The 18078-nt window shown below is 43.7% G+C and overlaps 1 protein-coding gene across 1 annotated transcript in view; it reads right to left on the reverse strand.

Moving 5' to 3' along the window:
• ACBD6 (acyl-CoA binding domain containing 6) overlaps positions 1-18078 on the reverse strand; it is a 77590-nt gene that overhangs the window by 24263 nt on the left and 35249 nt on the right. The window contains exon 6 of the mRNA XM_030455681.1: positions 14338-14427. Within this exon, the coding sequence (XP_030311541.1) occupies positions 14338-14427 (90 nt within the window). The remainder of the gene's footprint in view (positions 1-14337; positions 14428-18078) is intronic.

Genomic DNA, 18078 nt, shown 5'->3' on the forward strand with positions numbered 1-18078 from the left:
GATGTGATGAGCCAAGAACACCATTTTTCTGCTGATCTCTGGTTTGTTCTCTTCCATTTACTCAACCTTTCCACTCGTACCCCCTGTTGCACTACATCTGATGCCAAGGTGATCTCTTTGGGATATGGATGATGTGGATGGTATCTGCTCTTGCTTGATGCCTCAACTGACACTTCCACTGGCTACAACACAGAGAATACAGCAGAAGAGCTGAAGGCAAAATCAAACCTGCCATTATCTATGTGGCAGTCTACAAGTCTGCCTTGCTCTGTGCACAGAAATGCACAGGGTCATGTTCACTGCTCACATGCACCTGCAGAAAGCACTCAGCAGAGAAGTGAAATCTTGCATTTTTAGTAAGGGTTTTAAAAGCTTGGAAAGATTTTCTTTTCTACTCAGCGTGGGCTTTCCTTTACCCCAGGAGAAACAGAACATCATATTTTCTCTATGGTTTTGTAGTTACTCTTTCATAAATTCAGAGAGTTGTTTCATAGTGTCATTTACATGAGTATACAAGGAACACTTGAGCTGACAGGCAAAAAGGAAAAAACCCCACATCATTTAAACTAGGTATAAATGAATAATTTATACCATCTCCAATTTTATACTTGATATACATTATAATCTGGGTTTACATTGTGGTTTATCCCACGCAGCTGGGCTCCTGCAGCTTCAGAAATTGTTTCTTACCAGCTGATGAGTGCAAACTGACCACATCCGTGCTCAAGTTTTCCATCTGAGAAGGAAAATTGATGATTTGAAGTCACCATAGCTCTAAGCTTTTCTGCTGCTGTGAAACACCCAGATTGAAACTGTCTTCACCGTTTAAATTAACCTCTTCTACTTTGCAATTAGAACTGGAGGTGAGGGTGTATGTGATCACTTCCAGTCCTTCAGAAAACAAGCACTGAGTTATTAAGCTATGAAAAATTGATCAATTTGCAATTGCTGAGCCATAGGTTTACAAATCTTTTCAGAGTTTGACCACTGGAATTTAAAGTGCAATGCTCAATTTCATACCACTTCAGAAGCCAAATTACCATGTCATCTGTGAGCACCGCTTGAAAATATCCTGACAATAGCACCTGGAATAGGGCACTGGAGAGAAGGCAAGCAGGCACCTTTTGCAGACCTGGCTTCTGACTCACATTTCATCTACACAGCCTGAACATGATTAAAACCTGAGTTTAGGGGAAAAATAAAAAGCGTAAACTGAAGTTTCCTGCACACAGGTAACTCCACCTCTGGCCAAGACTAAGCACATGTCCAGGTTTCTCTGTAGCACATTCCAGCCCATTGCTTTCTGAAACACTTCTTTCTGTGTTGGAGAAAGTCAAGCAGTCAAACATCCTTCCTGACTGTTCTGTTCCTTAGGCACCATCTTGGTTTGTGGGCCTCACTGGAAGGGAGATATTTCTCACCTGGTCACCAGCCCAAGGAAGGGAAATGCCTATAGATAGAGCTGGTGCTTTCCTCCTCTCTCCCAACACCTCACACACACACAAAGCTGCTCACTAACCATTCTTGCCCTCTGTCAGCAGCAGGGACATGAAGTTTCCTCCAGCATGGCAAGTTGGTCTCAGCAGAGAAGCTGCCCAGAAGTAGAGCTGTCTGCAGCCACTTGGCTCCATCTCTGTGGTGTCCCTCCCCATGGCTCTGCTGCCCTGGCACAGCTGCCCAGGGTGCACATCTGCTATGGACCAGACCTTCAGAACTGTCACAGATAAGAAGAACCCTTAAAGTTATTCCCAATTCTTTCCCTTGCTTTGCAAAAGCTCTGCTGGATATACAGTAAAGAAAGGAAAAAGCATGGGGCAAGGGGGGGTATCAATTAAAAGAAATTTGCAACTCGTTGTGTTAGAGCATCTCATTTAGAGCAGCCACTTTTTATCTGTAGGGCAAGTAATTGCCATGCCATTGCAGAAGTAACACCATGCATCAAAGGAGGTGACAACATTTTTAGGGGTATTTATTGTAGGCATACTAAATGCAAGACTGTACCCTGCAAATTAATTTTCAAGGGTGACAGAAGATAGTTGGCTAGAGCTGTTATGGCTAATAGCTAGAAAAGACCCACTTAATCACTTTGGATTTTCACTTGTAGCAGGTAAACATTTCTTTCACTAATAGTTTCATGCTCGTTTCATCTCATTTTATCGAGACTGCAAGATCTATTTAATTTAATTTTATCGGTTTTCTGAGGGTCTTAGAACTACCATATTTTTATAATCTTGTTATATCCCATGAGATAAAAAACAATTATTTGCCCCACCAATTCCCAAATGGGAAACCAAAGCAGAAAGGAACCAAGTGACTTGTTCAAGGTCACATCGGGTTCTGTAGCAAAACTGGAGAGTTAGAAAGAGCCATAAAGGGAATTTCCTCTCTGAGCCAACAAGGATTCTACAGGCCTGGACAGCTACCATTGCAGTTCTGAATAGCACACATAAGTGTGGATAACCCAGCTTGGAAAGGACAGGTCCTCTTAGTTCTCTCAGTTGAAAAAAAAGGTAAATTCTCTCTAGTAAATAAAACCAGCCTACCACCACTACTAGTTGGACAGAGCCTGGAGTTTAGCAAAAGCACTTGAAACTATATCAATTGCTGGTTCTGAAAATTTCAGAGAGCAGGTCTGCATAACAGATATGTGTCTGCAAAGAGGAAAAAATGGTAGCATTCATATTTTAATTTCTTCGCCTAAACCATAATGCAAATGGAAGGAAAATATACATCTCAAAGTCCTGTATGTTCAGGACACACGTTACTCTCAGCATTTTACTGCTAAGTGGTCAACTGTTGAGCACTGTGGTAGGTCTGGATTCACGTGTTACATGAACACAAAATTAATTACTCAGCTCCCGTTCCATCTCCCTCTGATGGAGGGAAACCAAGAGCCATCAGTGCAATTTTGTTTGCAGCTGTAAGTGTCCAACAGCCTTGGGAACTCTGTTCTCTGGTCCAGGCAGGAGTGCACAGCTGACACAGCAGAACCCTGGAGAGGGAAGCCACTGACATAACAAGAAGAAGGTTGAGGTCGTGCCATGAATGAGGAAAGCAAAATATAGTAATAGCAAGATGCAGTAATAGCAAGTGTGTGTGTATAGATACATGCATACATACATACAGATAGACACACACTGAATGTGCTGCCTTGTTCACCACATTCTGTTCATGTGAAACAAAAGTCCTGCAGCAGAAAGGAAGAGGTGTTTTCCAGCAACAGCTTCAGAGGGGTGGGAGGGTACAGCAACAATATGTACCCACAGAAATATCAACAGCTGCTCATTAAGACCTGAAAGATGACCAGACAAGGCATTTGACCTAAACCTCTAAACCTGAACAGTGGAGCCAAAGGGATCTTCTGAACATCTTTGGTGATTCAGACATTAAGAGATGCTTTAGACTCGTGCAGTGTTAACAGGGGTTCAGGAAGGTCCAACTAAGGCACTGGCTGTGTCCAAGCTAATGTTTCCATCTCTCTTCCACACTGTGTTGAAATACATGGGCAGAACAACATCCATCAGGGATGTATCGAGTGCTGACCACAGCAGTATTTGTCCTCTCCAAAGAGGATATGAGCAGAACATTCAAATCTGCATAAACACCGCATTAATAACAGACTGGGTGAAGACTGCATCTTAGTACTGAACTCCAGTTGGAGTACCTACTTATTTGAAGTTCAGAGAAGTTTCTTGGGTTGCTAGTATTGATGAATATTTCAGTACCCACTCCCAAGGAAGGCTGTGTGTACAGTGCAAAGCCATGGGTCTCAGGCTAGGACCTCATGCTTCTTCCCTGGGCTTAGGAGTCAGGGGATCAGTATTGCAGTCACCCAAACTCACACTGCACTTGGGGAACCATCACAAACACATGGAGACCCCTGCAAACAGAGGGAATATTGCAGAGGTCAGAGCTCAGACACTGACTGCTTTTCTGAAGAACAGGCAAGAACCACATCTGCTGGTTTCTCTCTCACTACAAATCTACCTTAATGATTATTTACACTTCCCTCTTCCAACCTTCTTCTTCCCTCTTATATAAGCATACTATAAATATAGACCTGGCATAAAGCCCATCAATCTACTGCTCAGCTTCCCCCGATCCTAAAGGTCTTTCTCTGCACAAGCTGTGATTTAGCTCCAAGTTCCTGTAAGCCTGAGCAACTTCTTACAACTTCCATCAGCACTAATGTGACACATGCCCTTGTGCTACTGATAAGACACCTGTACCTTCAGTAAGCAAATCCAAATTTCAGCATGACTCACATGGACTTCTTCAACAGTGCCCTTCTTCTGTATATCCTGCAAGACCTTTAAGGGTTCTTCAGGGGTTTAGGGGGCAACACTGACAAAAGTCACCCTCCACTGTACATGCCATAGGACTTTGCCCCAAACAAGACCAAGACCTCTGGCCAGTGTCAGATAATCCGTCACTATAAGCTACTTGTATCCAAGCCAGATATTTATTGCTATTGATCTGCCTGGTCCCAGCGAAAGACTTTTGTTCTCCCAACCCGGGACTTTGACCTCAATTAAGTTATGAATTTCAATCCGATAGACTGCTCCACTTACCCTGCTGCTCTCCCTGACTGGATTAATTAGAATTAGCTAGGCTGGGAGTCACCCCAAGCGCCTCATGGATCATGTTATTTTAATAATAAATAGATGGCAGCAGCATACAAGGAAGGATTTTGAAAAATTGTTCATCCAAGAGCATCATTCAGAACCTGCCAATACTAATTTCTCTGAGTTTGATTACCTCATTTGCTTCTTTTTATTTCTATTCATTAATTGAGTTTTATCCCCCATTACTTCAGCTCCCCAAATGTGCCCTTCCTATAAAGGAACCAGATGCACGCTTTTCTGTTACAAAGTTTTATTACTGCAGCTCATCAAAAGTATAGTTAGCAGGAATGGAACATTCATTGAGCATTTAATAATCTAGTAGTACTGAGAAAATATGTCTATAATAGGGGAGGGGGAAAGGAAAGGAGAGGGACAAGGCAACCCTGTCTTCTTCCATAAAGCGTGCACCAAGGGCTCTTTATTCAGATAGTTAATTGGCTGGTGGACAAAACCAAGTGTCTTCAAGAAGAGAACATCTAAGACTGAAGTAGGTGCATATATCCATCAGGATACTTCCTGACATCACAATAATGCCTTTGGAATGATCCTAAAACAGGCTGAATACCACACAAATGTGATTGGCAAGGGGCAGTCTCTGAACTAGTGAGCTGGGGCTACATTAACCTTATTACTTCTCTTTTCCTATAAAGGCAATTACATATTTGAAGATGTTGGGTTGCCCAGGACTGCACTGAAAGGAATTGTTTCAGCCAGCCATGTCACAGATATACTAGGGAGTCACTGACCCATAAACGAGCACTTATTTGTCATGCTCATTTTAATGTTTAATTGGCTGGAACCAGAGAATCAGATTTAGATGATGGAAGTTTACCAGTTCTTCCAAAGCTGGTGCCCTGCTTGCAAATAGCCAACTCCTAACCCAAGAACAAATGGAGCAGACAACTTCAAGCACACCTTCCACCTTCATGGATGTTCAGGTCTTGATTTTAGAAGAAAACATCCTCAGAACAAGGTGATTTATTCCAGCCAAGCTGGGCCTTGTCATAAAAGGACAGAAGACCCATGTCAACATGTGATCCTAGATCCACAGATACAATCTGCTGAGCTGGAAGGGACCCATCAGGATCGTCAAGTCCAACTCTCCTGTCCCTGTGTAGGGCACCTGAGATCACACTTGAGAGCTTCATCCAAGGGCTCCCTGAACTCAGGCAGGCTTGGTGCTGTGACCACTTCCCCAGGGAGCCTGTTCCAGTGCTCAACCACCCCCTGGATGAAAAATCTTCTCCTAACATCTAACCTAAACCTCCCCTGATTCAGCTTCCCACCATTTCCCCAAGCCCTGAATTCAGTCACATTAAATCCAGTCCCAGTCCCATCTCTTCACCTCATGAGGAAGCCACGGTCTGCAGTGAGGTCACCCCTCAGCCTCCTTTTCTCCAACCTGAACAATCCAAGGGACCTCAGCCCCTCCTCATAAGTCACCCCCTCCAGACCCTTCACCATCCTTGCATCTCCTTTGGATGTTCTCCAACACTTGATGCCTGCTCTGTACTGGGGTGCCCAAAACTGCCCCCAGTGCTCAGGGTGAGGCCACAGCAGTGCAGAGCAGAATGGGACAACCCCCTCCCTTGATCAGCTGGCAATGCTGTTCTTGATGCACCCCAGGACATGGTTGTCCCTCCTGGCTGCCAGGGCACACTGCTGGCTCATGTTCAAAGGGTGACAAGGAGCAAAGATACTGAGCAGTTTCCAAATGGGATAGGATTAAATAGATTAAACTCCTCAGTCTGAAAAAGAAGTCATCAAAGGGAATCAAGGAGGCCAGTAAAATCAAAAGCAGGATAGAGAAGGTAACTGGGGGATTACAATTACTGTTTCTCACTACACAAGAACACTAGAGTTTCACATGAAATGGCTGTGGCAAGTGCAAAGCAAATGCACAGATAAGCTACAGAACTGCCACTAGCATAAAAGGCTAGGAATCCAAAGAGGGATAAGAAAATTTTATCAAAGAAAAATTCAGAAGCACAATGTTAAAATAAATGGTCCAAGAAGCCTCTAGCACCAGACTCTGGGAAAATACATGAAATCATCACTGTATGCTTATACTACTCTGTCCCCTGAGCATTCACTCTTCCCTGCCACTGGAGACATGATGCTGAGCTAGAAAGACTCCTGCACAGACAGCTGTTCTCATGGATACAGCAGTGAGATGGACGAGTCAAAACACACAAATCTCTTCAGTTAGCTTCACTATTTTGAGTGCTGCTTTGCCACTTACAATACATGAAGCCAGGAAAAAGCAAAAATTTATTTAAAATCTAAACAAAATAAGCATAAAGAGTTATTCTCCTAACAAGCTAAAGCTATAGATTGATCTTATTTAGGAAAACTAACAAAAGTACTTTGCAGCATGACTGCAAATTCCCAGTCATGCACTCAGTGCATGCACTCAGAACTATTTTTTGGCAGTTTTTGTTGTGGTTGGGTTTGTTTTGATTTTTAAAGAGAACTGGAAGAGACAACGGCCAACAATAGATGAATACAAAATGCCATTTAGAAAGTAAAACCAGACTTTATCCTGTTGGAAAGTCCTCAGGGAGAAGGTGAGTGGCAGAGTTTAACTCCTTCAAATCAGGGAAAGCTTTTTAAAGCGGCTGAACACACACCCACACACACAAAAAAAGATGTTTTAGAAACCATCTCTCCTGAGCAAAGAGTAGCTGATTGCTTGGCAAAGGCTGTTCCCTCTGGCAGGGAGAGGTGCCAAGGCTATAGGAAATGAAGCAAGGCTGGAGACCATTCCTATGGTCATGTGTTCACCTGAAAAACCAGCTTGGCCACCGGTGGTATCCTGTTTGCGCAGTTCACCAAACACCTTAATGAGGGGCTACAGCATTTTCAACAATGACTTCACAAATTACAGGTGTTTTAACATGTTTATGTCAAAGATGACCCCAGGATCAAGAGTCAAAGGGGCATGGGACCAACCCAAGTCTTTGCAGGGAGGCATTCAAGGTAAGGCTGCTTCCTCCACCTGCAGAGACATACGAAGACAATAGAGAGTGAGATACCTGTTTCCCCTCTGCACCAGAACACTTGGCCACCTGCACTGACCTCGGGGAGCTTGGTGCTGCAGGTCTCTGTCTACTGTGAGCATTGGCAGAGACTGCAGCCATTATCCCACAGAACAGCTGTGATGGTCAGGCAGAGGAACACAAGCACAAGGCTTCCTGAAGCTGGGTGACCATGCACTCTGAGCTAAAACTGTGTGCCTACCACCAGACCCGCATCCTCCCACACCATCACTGGCCGTGGAAAGTGCCTCCCTCTGCACAGCACAGCCCTCAAAACAAGGTGATGCCCACAAGCCAGGCAGTCCCACAGCAATAGACCAGGACACACACAGTCCTTGGTCTCAGGCTTTGGACCCTGCAGTTGGATTACCCTGAAAGCAGCTCTAGGTCTTGAGAGTAAAGCAACAGAGACCACTGCTGTTTTTTTTTCAGGACCGGCTCTTGGATTTCACTTGTTGAGCACCACTTTTGCACACAGTGGTAGAAAGGACCGTGTGGACCCTGAACTCACTGCTGGAACAACACAGAAGCCTGCAGTTGCTTTCCCAGCTGGTGATCCTGCTTTGCAGGCAATGCTGCATGCGTACTGCCAGAGCAAGGGTGCCAACTGCTCTGCTGCACCAGCAGAGAAGCAATGATTCATGTGTCTACAGGGAGGAGAAGAAACAAAGACCGTACACATCAAGCTGGGAGATGGGAAGAAACAATGCGAAAAAATAAAAAAAGCCTGCACACACAGAGGGAAACATCTCGTTGTCTGTACAACCCACAGGTTCTGTTGATGAGGCCTGAGGTGTCTTCAGTAGCCAAAGAGCAAACCAGGGATAAATCTCTGCATCTTCCAGCATATAATCAGAGCTGCAAATATTTTGCAAATGTTTCTGCTGAAAGGGACTTTTCTCCCAGTAGGTAAAATCAGCATCTGCTGAGTGGTGACCATTTAACATTCAACCTGCTGCCAATCTACATTCCACAGAGAGACCCGTAGGAGAGACATGGAGCTGTGCCACTTCTAATAACCGTGTGACTGGCACCATGTCAATGCTTTAATGTAGAAAGCTACCCTGTGTCACTAAGCAGATCTCTCCTTTCTTTTGGCTAATGGCTTTCACACCCATTGGCAGCAACGTCAAGCCTGAAGGGGTATGAGCCTTCTGAGATCTGCCTGGCAAAGCTGACAACAGAAATACTGAGCCTGGGGTGGATAGAAGGAAAGAAGGAAACTACTATGGTGAATAATTCTGCTCTTGTTGCTTTGCTTTTCATCTGTGTTTAGTGTCTTCATCCGTTTCCCTTCCTACTGCAGCAATGGTCAGTTCAGCAGAACCTGCAATGTCCTTTGCTTGCTGTGAGCAGAACTATGCCAAACCCTCTGCAGTAGTCATCAGATCCAGGGCAGGGTCCCTCCTGCCTTTATGAGTCAGGCTTCAAGGGGAAATTTATACCAGGGACACTATCTGCAAGGGCACAAGACTCAGGCATTTTCCTTTTTAGTCTCAGACAGTTTTAGAAAATGTTCAAAACAGCTCTGGCAGCTGCTATCCAACCTACAGGGGCATTTTCACCAGGCAGCCTGCAGCAAAGGCAGTGGGCTGCATGCACAGACACACAGATCCCTTGGGGAGGGGGAAAGTTGTGCAGATCCAGTTGTGCAGGTCCTGCCAAGATGACCACACCAACTTCCTCAGCAGCCCCCTACAGGTAGAGACAAAGGAGGGTATGATGTTTATGTGGGGCAGGATGCATGTTGGCCTAGACCAGCTTCATTTTTAAATGTCTACACAACACCTCCAACACAAGGCCCATGCAGAGGCTGAAGCAGTTTGTATTCTTGTTGTGAAATCCAAAAGAGCAAGACTGAAAAGCAAAAAAGCAAAGCAAAAAAGAAAAAGAAAAAAAAATATAGGCAGCCCTGAATTTTTCTTGCTTCTTCTTATCCTTATACAGACAGAATCCTTTTAGAGTCCAGTAAGAAAAAAGAAAAAACATATAAATGAAACAAAACCAACAGGCCACCAATCTTAGCAATCTTCAACATACCCATAATTTCTACTTCATTTTTAGCTAATGGTGGAAATTAGTCTTGGGATAGTTGATAAAAATCAACCTGTCTCTGCTGGGTTAGTACCATGATCTGTGGCCCAGCGACTACTTCCAGTACAATTGATTTTCCTTTTTGGCAACCAATAGGCCAGTCAATAATAATGTTGTTTGAGAAGGATTGAGTCATGAGGGAGAGGAACCCTCCCTGCCATTTATTATGTTTGTATTGTCTCCATTTGAAAAGATTTTTTTTCTCTGAGGACATGAGTGAAGGTGAGGGCTACTCTGGGTCCCCATCTCCAGAAGCCCTCTGACTCACAAGTGTGCTGGCATGCAAACAGAATGCATGCAGGCATGCAGCTGTCTGTGGGAGACATCTGGTAGGACTGGGTAGAAAAGAAAAGCCAGGGAGACTACACTAGGTATCTTTTAGGAAAAAACCCTCCCACAAACAGAAAAACAAAACCCAGGTAACTCAGTATCACCTGCTAACAAGTACGACTCCAGAGAGCTGTGCAGCCTTACGTCAACTGGTACAACACTGTCACCAAAGAGCAACCAACCCTCTCTGCAGACAGCACAGACACAAGATGCTTTCCAATGACATTACTGCTGTATATGAAGAAATAAAGTAAAATACAGTCTACACAGATTAGGCACCAGATTTCCTAACCTGATGATTTTCAGGTTTGTTTCCCAAGTTTCCTTCTCAATCCTCTGAGAACCCATGAGGAACCAATGAGAATGTGTTGACAAGTAGTTTAAGTCTCAGTACAGTGATCTGCACCTTTACTAGGAAGGTAAAAGGTCAGCAAATAAATACTGAAGATCAATTACAGCTTTCTTCATCCTTGCAGTCATACACAATTAGCATACATAAATGGTTACCATAACTTTGATAAGATGATCAACAGAACTGCACGACGACACAGTTTAAAAATAGTAAAATAATATTTAGGTACAATTTTAACTCAGGTGTTCTACTACATAGGTATGTACGCACCTCTAATTATCCTGTGTGTCGAGTGACACAGTTCCACCCACAAGTAGCAATATTTATTTTGAGATTTGTTCACATGGCCAGAGAGGCTTGAAAAGTTTTTCCAGAGTAAGCTGATCTGTGGCAAGCACTCCAGCAGAGTTCCCCATGCATACCTAAGGGCACACCCTGAACACACAGGTTATTATTTTGGAGTAAAGAGTACCCACAAATGAAACAAAGTGCAGCCATAGGTCCAGCAGAGCCTGTGGTCTACAGTTCTGATGTTGCAAATGAGATGCTGTTTGCCCTTCTCTCTCTCATTGGGCAATTGCTTCACCAGGTCGCTCTTAATCTTTCTTAAAGCAGCGCCAACAATTTGTGTACCTGCAATGCTGCCAGGGTAGCATGAGCAGTCCTGTGGGACCTTTGCACCAGAGCACAGAATCCTCTTTTCCAGGCTGCCTTACTTGCCTTGCTCTTGTAGGAAGAGGTCACCAGACTTAGATCCACAAGCACTGAAGCACCTAAAAGCACTGAAGCACCACACTGTGCCTAAAACTTTGCTGAAATACACTCAAAGAGCTCCTCTGAAAGCTGGCTGAGCAGCATCTCACAGCCAGGAGAGGAGCTGAGGTCTGCTGCCTCCTCCTGACTGGCACTGCACCACCAGACACAACTGAGGACAAATAAAGTCTCTGGCCAGGCCAGGTGGCTGCTCCTGGCACAGGGAACACTGAGAATGCCACGGAAAAGCTGCATGGGAGCACGAAGCTGGCGTGCAATTCTTCAGAGCCTTCCCCCAGTTGGAGAAAACACGGAAAGGAAAAACTCTCCCCATAGTGGAAAAACATTCTCCTTTGTTTCTTGTCCTCTGCAAGAAAAACAGTCATGTCTCCATACATTTTAAAACTAGAAATGGATATTATAACCATGTTGCTGAGCTCCTTCATAACTTATATAATTAATAGACTTCCCTTCCTTTCACTTCCTCATTCAACTAAAAGCCTACGTTTCAGGCTAAGAGTTGCAGTGGAAGGAGCCTGCTTTCAGACTGAGCCCCAAGCCCTGGGTATTTCCAGCAGGGCTCCACACCACCACCCACTTTGAAATGGCCTCTGGCCCTGAAGATTTAGGTAATTAAATTACACAAATGCCCCTTTTCAAAAAAGCAGAGAAGCCTGTTGCCTCTCTGTATCCCCTTGCCCAGGGCAATTGCTCACCACCTCTTTTCAAAGATGCTATTAGAGCCAATTATGAACAATCAGAGAAGTCAAGGGCTGCAGCTTTTCAGTGACATCAGTGAACCATAGCTCTGAAACTGCAACACCACTGCTGAAGACCAAAAGCACAGACACTGGGCAGCTGCAGCCCAGGAGTGTGTGGTTATTGCAAGGACCAAAGCTGTTTCCAGCAGGCCAGGGGAATGAGCAGAGCCAGGTGACCTCCTCTCCTGCTCCCAAGATACCTGTTTATCAACACAGCAGAAAGCTGACTCTGGCAGAGTGCTGCCTGCAGCCCACAAAGGGAACAGCACTTCACTCCAAAATGACAGCGACACTGATTCAAGCCACCAGAGATTCTCTAATACTGAGCCCACCTCTCTTTATAGCTGACACATTAACTGATAGTGCATTTGGCAACGTCTCGCAGCAGGCTGCAGTGTTTATGGCCTGTGAAGAGGCAGGAGTTTCTCCCTCTCCCTTTTCCTTCTGATTGCTTTTAACATTCCTTCTGCTCTTCCTTTGGATGTGAATTCTTACAGGGTAAAGGTCAAAAAAAAAAAAAAGATAAATAAACATGAGGTCACAAAGTCTTAAAATGTTATTGCAATTTATATATGGCTAAGAATAAAAATGTGTCTGCCCTCTCTGGGAACACACCTAAGTGCAAACAAAGACCTTTATAAAAAACTGTCCTTTATTACCCTGGCGAGAAAAAAAATATTAAAAGATTGATTTTCTTTTTATGGTTATTATTAACCTTTTGTTACTGTCCAAAAATAATCTGGTTAGAAAATGTGCAATACATCAAAAAGAAAAAAAGAGAAGAACGATTTAAAAGAAAATTAATGCTCAGGGATGACTCTTACTTCCGCCTTTTCTTCTGAGAGTCAGACTTTACCTCTGAAGAAATGAGGGAGACCAGCATCAAAGAGAAATGAGTCTTCAGCCCACTGCAGTGGTACAGCATCATGGAGAGAACAGGGATGCCAGGCTCCCAGGGCAAAGGGGACAGGCAGGTGCCTGATCCAACTCCTCCCAGTTTCAAGGCAAAGCTGTCCCCATGGATATCCGAAACATCACACCCCAGCTCTGGAAGGTGATGGTCTGACTGCAAAAAGCCCCCCCTTTGGCACTGGCTCCACTGCCCCTCTTCTGTGTAAGGAAAAACTCCTATAAAATCTATTACAACTGACATCTCTGAGGTCGAAGCATAAAAATTCATGTTTCACCAGCAACTGCAGAGCCAGACTTCCTAACACCCATTCCACCTGCAATTCTGCCCAAGCAGAAGCAAAGAAAGATTTTTTACAATGATGTTGTGTGAATGTAAATACCAACACAGCTCTTTGTAGCCTGTGAACACTGCAGGTCTGCTGACAAGCCTTCAGATTGCAACTGTGCTTACAGTACACGTCTGACAAATTCCTGAAGTATCTACCACAAGGCTGCTCAAGATCTCACAAGCAAGAGCTAGAAAACTTGTCAGCAGAGGTGTATCCATGTCCAAACCTGGCAGGAGAGCAAAGCCAAGAAGTGTCATGCTGGTAAAGAGTAGTCAATCATAACTTGACAGAAATATGTCACAATTATTCCCCAACACGATCGCACTTACACAGGTCAGCCCTTAATTACAACATGCTGACAAAATTAGGAGCATTGACTCATGAACACAGGCAGGCTCAAGCTGGCTGGATGGAATGAACCACTTGCAAAGCAGCTGTGAAGCAAGTGCAGTTCACAGCTGGGTATATAGGGTACACTAAAGCTGTGGCTAATTAAGCTCAGACAGGTGGGCTGCAAGTTGCAGTGGCTAAAAAGCTACTTTATGTTCAGTAAAGTCAAACTGTGCTAGCAACAGTGACTGCCCCAAGGGGGAGAGCTGGGGATGTGGGGATGCAAACAGCATATGCTGTATGACTTTGCCCTCAGTTCCCACCACACCATGACCTGAAGCATCACCTATCCCTGTGGCACACCTTGCCAAAACCAGGCATTTGTTGGATAAGCTTCTGCTAGGCAAAGGGGGATTCTCTTTCTCTTAGTCCACAAAGCTCTGCTGAGAGTGTAGTGCTACAAAAAAAAACCACTGGAGAATGTACTTTTTGCAGGAAGATACCAAACACGCTGTATGCAGGAAATCCTTCTTGCCATCAGTACCATGAATCACATCGGAAGCCACATTCAGGAGACCAGAAATCTTTACAGCAGGGAGAATTATCAGCAGAACTGAACAAGGCCCATTATGACTGTGTATTTCATGCAAACAAATTCTGTTCCCATGTTACCTTTCTGGATGTTCTTCTCTGCAGTAAGTGCTCTGAGAGAACTTATTACAGAGTTTTGGAAGAGCAGTTTCAAGTGAAACATTTGTCCAGGAGGTTAGGCAGCACATCAATTAAACTCAACTTTTGTTTTCCCTTTCTTACCTGGCTGTTAACATCTGCAGCATGCTGTAACAGTACTGAAACCAGCTCCTTGTGTCCTCTGTCACATGCCCAGTGGAGCAGAGCCCGACCCTACAACATCCAGGAGAAAATCAACAAAGTCAGATAAAAAGCAAGGAGAATCACAGTCTTGCTATTAAGTACCAATAACAAAATTAACACAGGCTTTTTTTTTTTTGCTTTTTTTTTTTTCTTTTTTAAAACTACATAAATATTAGTATGTAATGTATTATAATTCCTGATTTAGGCTTTCAGAATAATGTTAGAAATGTTAAAAATTACATTTAGTTCAATTTTAAAATTAATTTAGCATCAAACCCACAGGCCAGTGAAAATTCTACAAGGGAAAACCAGCAAATCACAAAAAGCAGAAGCTGTGACATGCTTTGTTGGCCTACAGAGATGTGGGATTTTGACACCTCTGACTTTTCTGGGAGCAATGACTTACACAGCATGGGTAAGAGTTTTCAGTGCTGCCCTAAGTGACCTAACTGCCAAGTCCCCAAAAGCTGAGTGGTTCTGGCAGGTTCCAAAGCCCTTTGCTTACTAGGTACACCTAGTAACTGAGGCTGACTGCCAGTACCAGTCTCTCCTGATTTAGGACCACATGTGGCACACCTGGATGGGATTCCCTGGAAATCACCCTGCAGATACCCAGGAAATCACCCCCCAAGCTGTGGCACTGTCAGACTGACCTGTGTTTCCCAGTGTGCTACACTGAACAGTTGCAGACCTTCACAGAGGAAATAAGCTAAACCAGCCCATGTCTGGTTATAAATCTCTCGACAGTGTAGTGGGGAACAAGACAAGCAACTCATTTATCTGCTAATAGGAATCACGAGCCAAATTTCCTGATCATGGTGCCAAAGCAGCAGAAGGGGCAGGAGGCACCTGCAACCAAAGCTCCCACTGCTGCTGCTGCCTGTTCTCTGGGAGGGCAGCAGAGGCAGGACAAGATTCTGAGTAAGGAAATGCCACCTCAGACACAAGGTATTAAGCTTTTTAACATACTTTTTGACTCTGCAGGTAATTAATTTTTGTAACACATAATTTTAATGTTATCCCAATTAACCCTGAATCAGAATGAATATTCTGACAAAGACTTCATGGAAGCACTGATACCTTCCACAGGCCAATGATTCATGTTCTTGCACTCAACACTGCTATCAAAGTCTACAAGGGGGAAAGAGTACAATTTAAAACAATTGGTAAACATGGAAAGACTTTTAATTCATATTTAGCATTCTTAATTAATCTCTGGTCTGGTAATTATTTAAGGCTTCAGACCTCAATTGGACAAACTGAAGTGGCTTTTTTTTGCCACAGATGTCTATTTCAAAAGAAAAATGCACTATTTACAACATGCACAATAGCAATAAACACTTCAACAGATGATTTAAGTTTCTTTATGTATGTGTAGAGGAGTAATACTGTAATTACACATGTGTATTCTGCAATTACATGGCAAAATAAAGGCATTTCTAGCCTCTACATCAAAATTCGCATTACAAATGAGTGGCTCTGTTGCGTTGGTTTGTGTGTGTCTCTGGACAAGCAGAATCTCATTCGAGTGGTGCTGAACATCTCTGAGACCAGTAAAGGAAAACCAACAGCTGAGGAGAGGCAGTGCTGGTAATTCCCTCAGCTGAGGGGTACTGCAGCACTGTTCCTTCAGGTGCCACTGGAGGGATGGTTCATCTGCACGTGTTGCCTTTTGACCAAGAGAAGAAACTGAAGCCTCATCATCTGTAGTCATTAAAAATCCTCTTGTGCTATTTGCAGGAGTATGGATTTCAGGTCTCGGGCCAATTCCACTTTGGGTAATTGCACTCTGCTTACCTATATATTTTCTCAGCAATTCTAAATGGATACAGTATTTTCCAATTAGTGCCTTAAATGGCTCTGCATTGTAACTGTGAACTGTTAAACAGCTGACAGGTTCCACCCAAGAAACGTTTGTACCCTGCAGCATGTGATGCCCTGAACATAGGTTGTAAGGGACTTTGGAGAACTCCTGTACAAGAGCACAAAAGTTGAAATGGAAGTAAATTCACCTGCAGAATAACCCAAACTATGACCTGTATAGCAAAAAGCATTGCCAAGGAACTTGTATTTAAAACAAGATAATATTCACTATTGGTTCCACAGGATCAGGTAAATTAAAACACCCAGGAGTTCTCACTTGTGTACTTAGGCAGCCATACAGCAACAGCATCTACATCAAATCTTCCTTAAAGCAAACCCTAGAGATAAGATAAACTAAATGTAGAATTCTAACTCTGTGTAGTGTGGATATCACCTATGGATAGTAAAAAATCCTTTAGCTGGTGCTTTATATCAGGATACAATGTGTTTGGTTTTAATAAACATGGTGGAAATTTTCAGAGCCCCAGCCTGGGCTTTCCCAACACCCCTCCATGTGACTGCTTCACTGAGCAGTGAGACACAGCTACACCAGTCATCTTGTACAGGTAAGCACTGCAGTGGTGAGGACAAACACAACCAAACATCAAGGCACTCCCCTTCATGCCACTCCAACACACAACAGTGGTTGCAGAAATTGAGAGGATGCATTTTCCCCGGCCCTTGAAGTATTTAATAAAAAAAAGAATAAAAATAGCACCAGTGCACTAATCCTGGCTCTTAAATCTTCTGTGCTGTGCTTGGATAACTGCTGCCAGCTTGGCCAGCTCCTGCAGCAGCTTCTCAAGCCAAGGGCACATCAATTTTGCTCGGTGCCAAGTCACAGGGTGTTCACAAACAAAGCACAGGACAGGGATTTGTCTCAGATAGACTGAGTCTCAGCAGAGAAATGGATGGGAATGATTTCCACATCAATTAGCCAGCACTGAGAAAGGAGAGCAAAGCCAAACTGAATGGATGTGCTACAATATTAAGTTGTACTTCCAGGCATGATGCTTGCAGCTGTAATGGCTGTATAGCTATGAGGGCCACTCTAACCTGTGGCAAGTGTTTTCATTACCACTCATTTAAAAGAAATATATATAAATATATAAATGTATATAAAATGTCTGAATGTCCCCCTGGTAGCAAAAACTGAATAGAAGGGACATTGTTGCAAATATACCAGTAAAGTCAGTCCCTTTCATAGTCCAGAAACATTTGTGGGAAGTTTTTCTAATGGGAGTAAGCATCTACATCCAGAAGTATGCGACCCTTCTTCAAAGCAATTTTTTCTCCCCCATCCTTTCCTTGGCAAGCTGGCACCAATTTGGCACTTGCTGTCTCAAAAGCACGAGGGTCAGGGACTAAGCAAGCTTCATTTCAGAAGCCTTTCATTAAAGTTTTGGCAAGGGCTTAAACACTGCACGCAGGTAGCATGTTTGTTTATTGGGATTTCTCCAACAACTAAAAAAACCTTCTCTTTGTACAACCTCTCCAGTCCTTGGCACAAATTACAAAAGCAACTTGCCCAGGCCTTTTGAGTGGTTTCTGGTTTGTTAAGAAGCTGAAGAAATACTGCTCTGAAAAAGGCAACAAGCAATCTACACTACCAGGATGTGCCTGCAGTGACTTCACAGCCAGAGGTCATTTTTTATTTCATTAGTCCTGCTGACACATGCAAGAGAAACACATTTTAGTCTGTGCTACTTCTTCTAAGTGAATGCAAGCTATTCCCTTGAACTCTGGGCAATTTAGACACAGTCAATGGAAACTTGCACATGATTACTGTCATTAGATTCTTTGTTTAATTCTAAATTG

Source organism: Calypte anna, chromosome 8, assembly GCF_003957555.1.
Source record: "Calypte anna isolate BGI_N300 chromosome 8, bCalAnn1_v1.p, whole genome shotgun sequence".
Taxonomy (NCBI): Eukaryota; Metazoa; Chordata; class Aves; order Apodiformes; family Trochilidae; genus Calypte; species Calypte anna.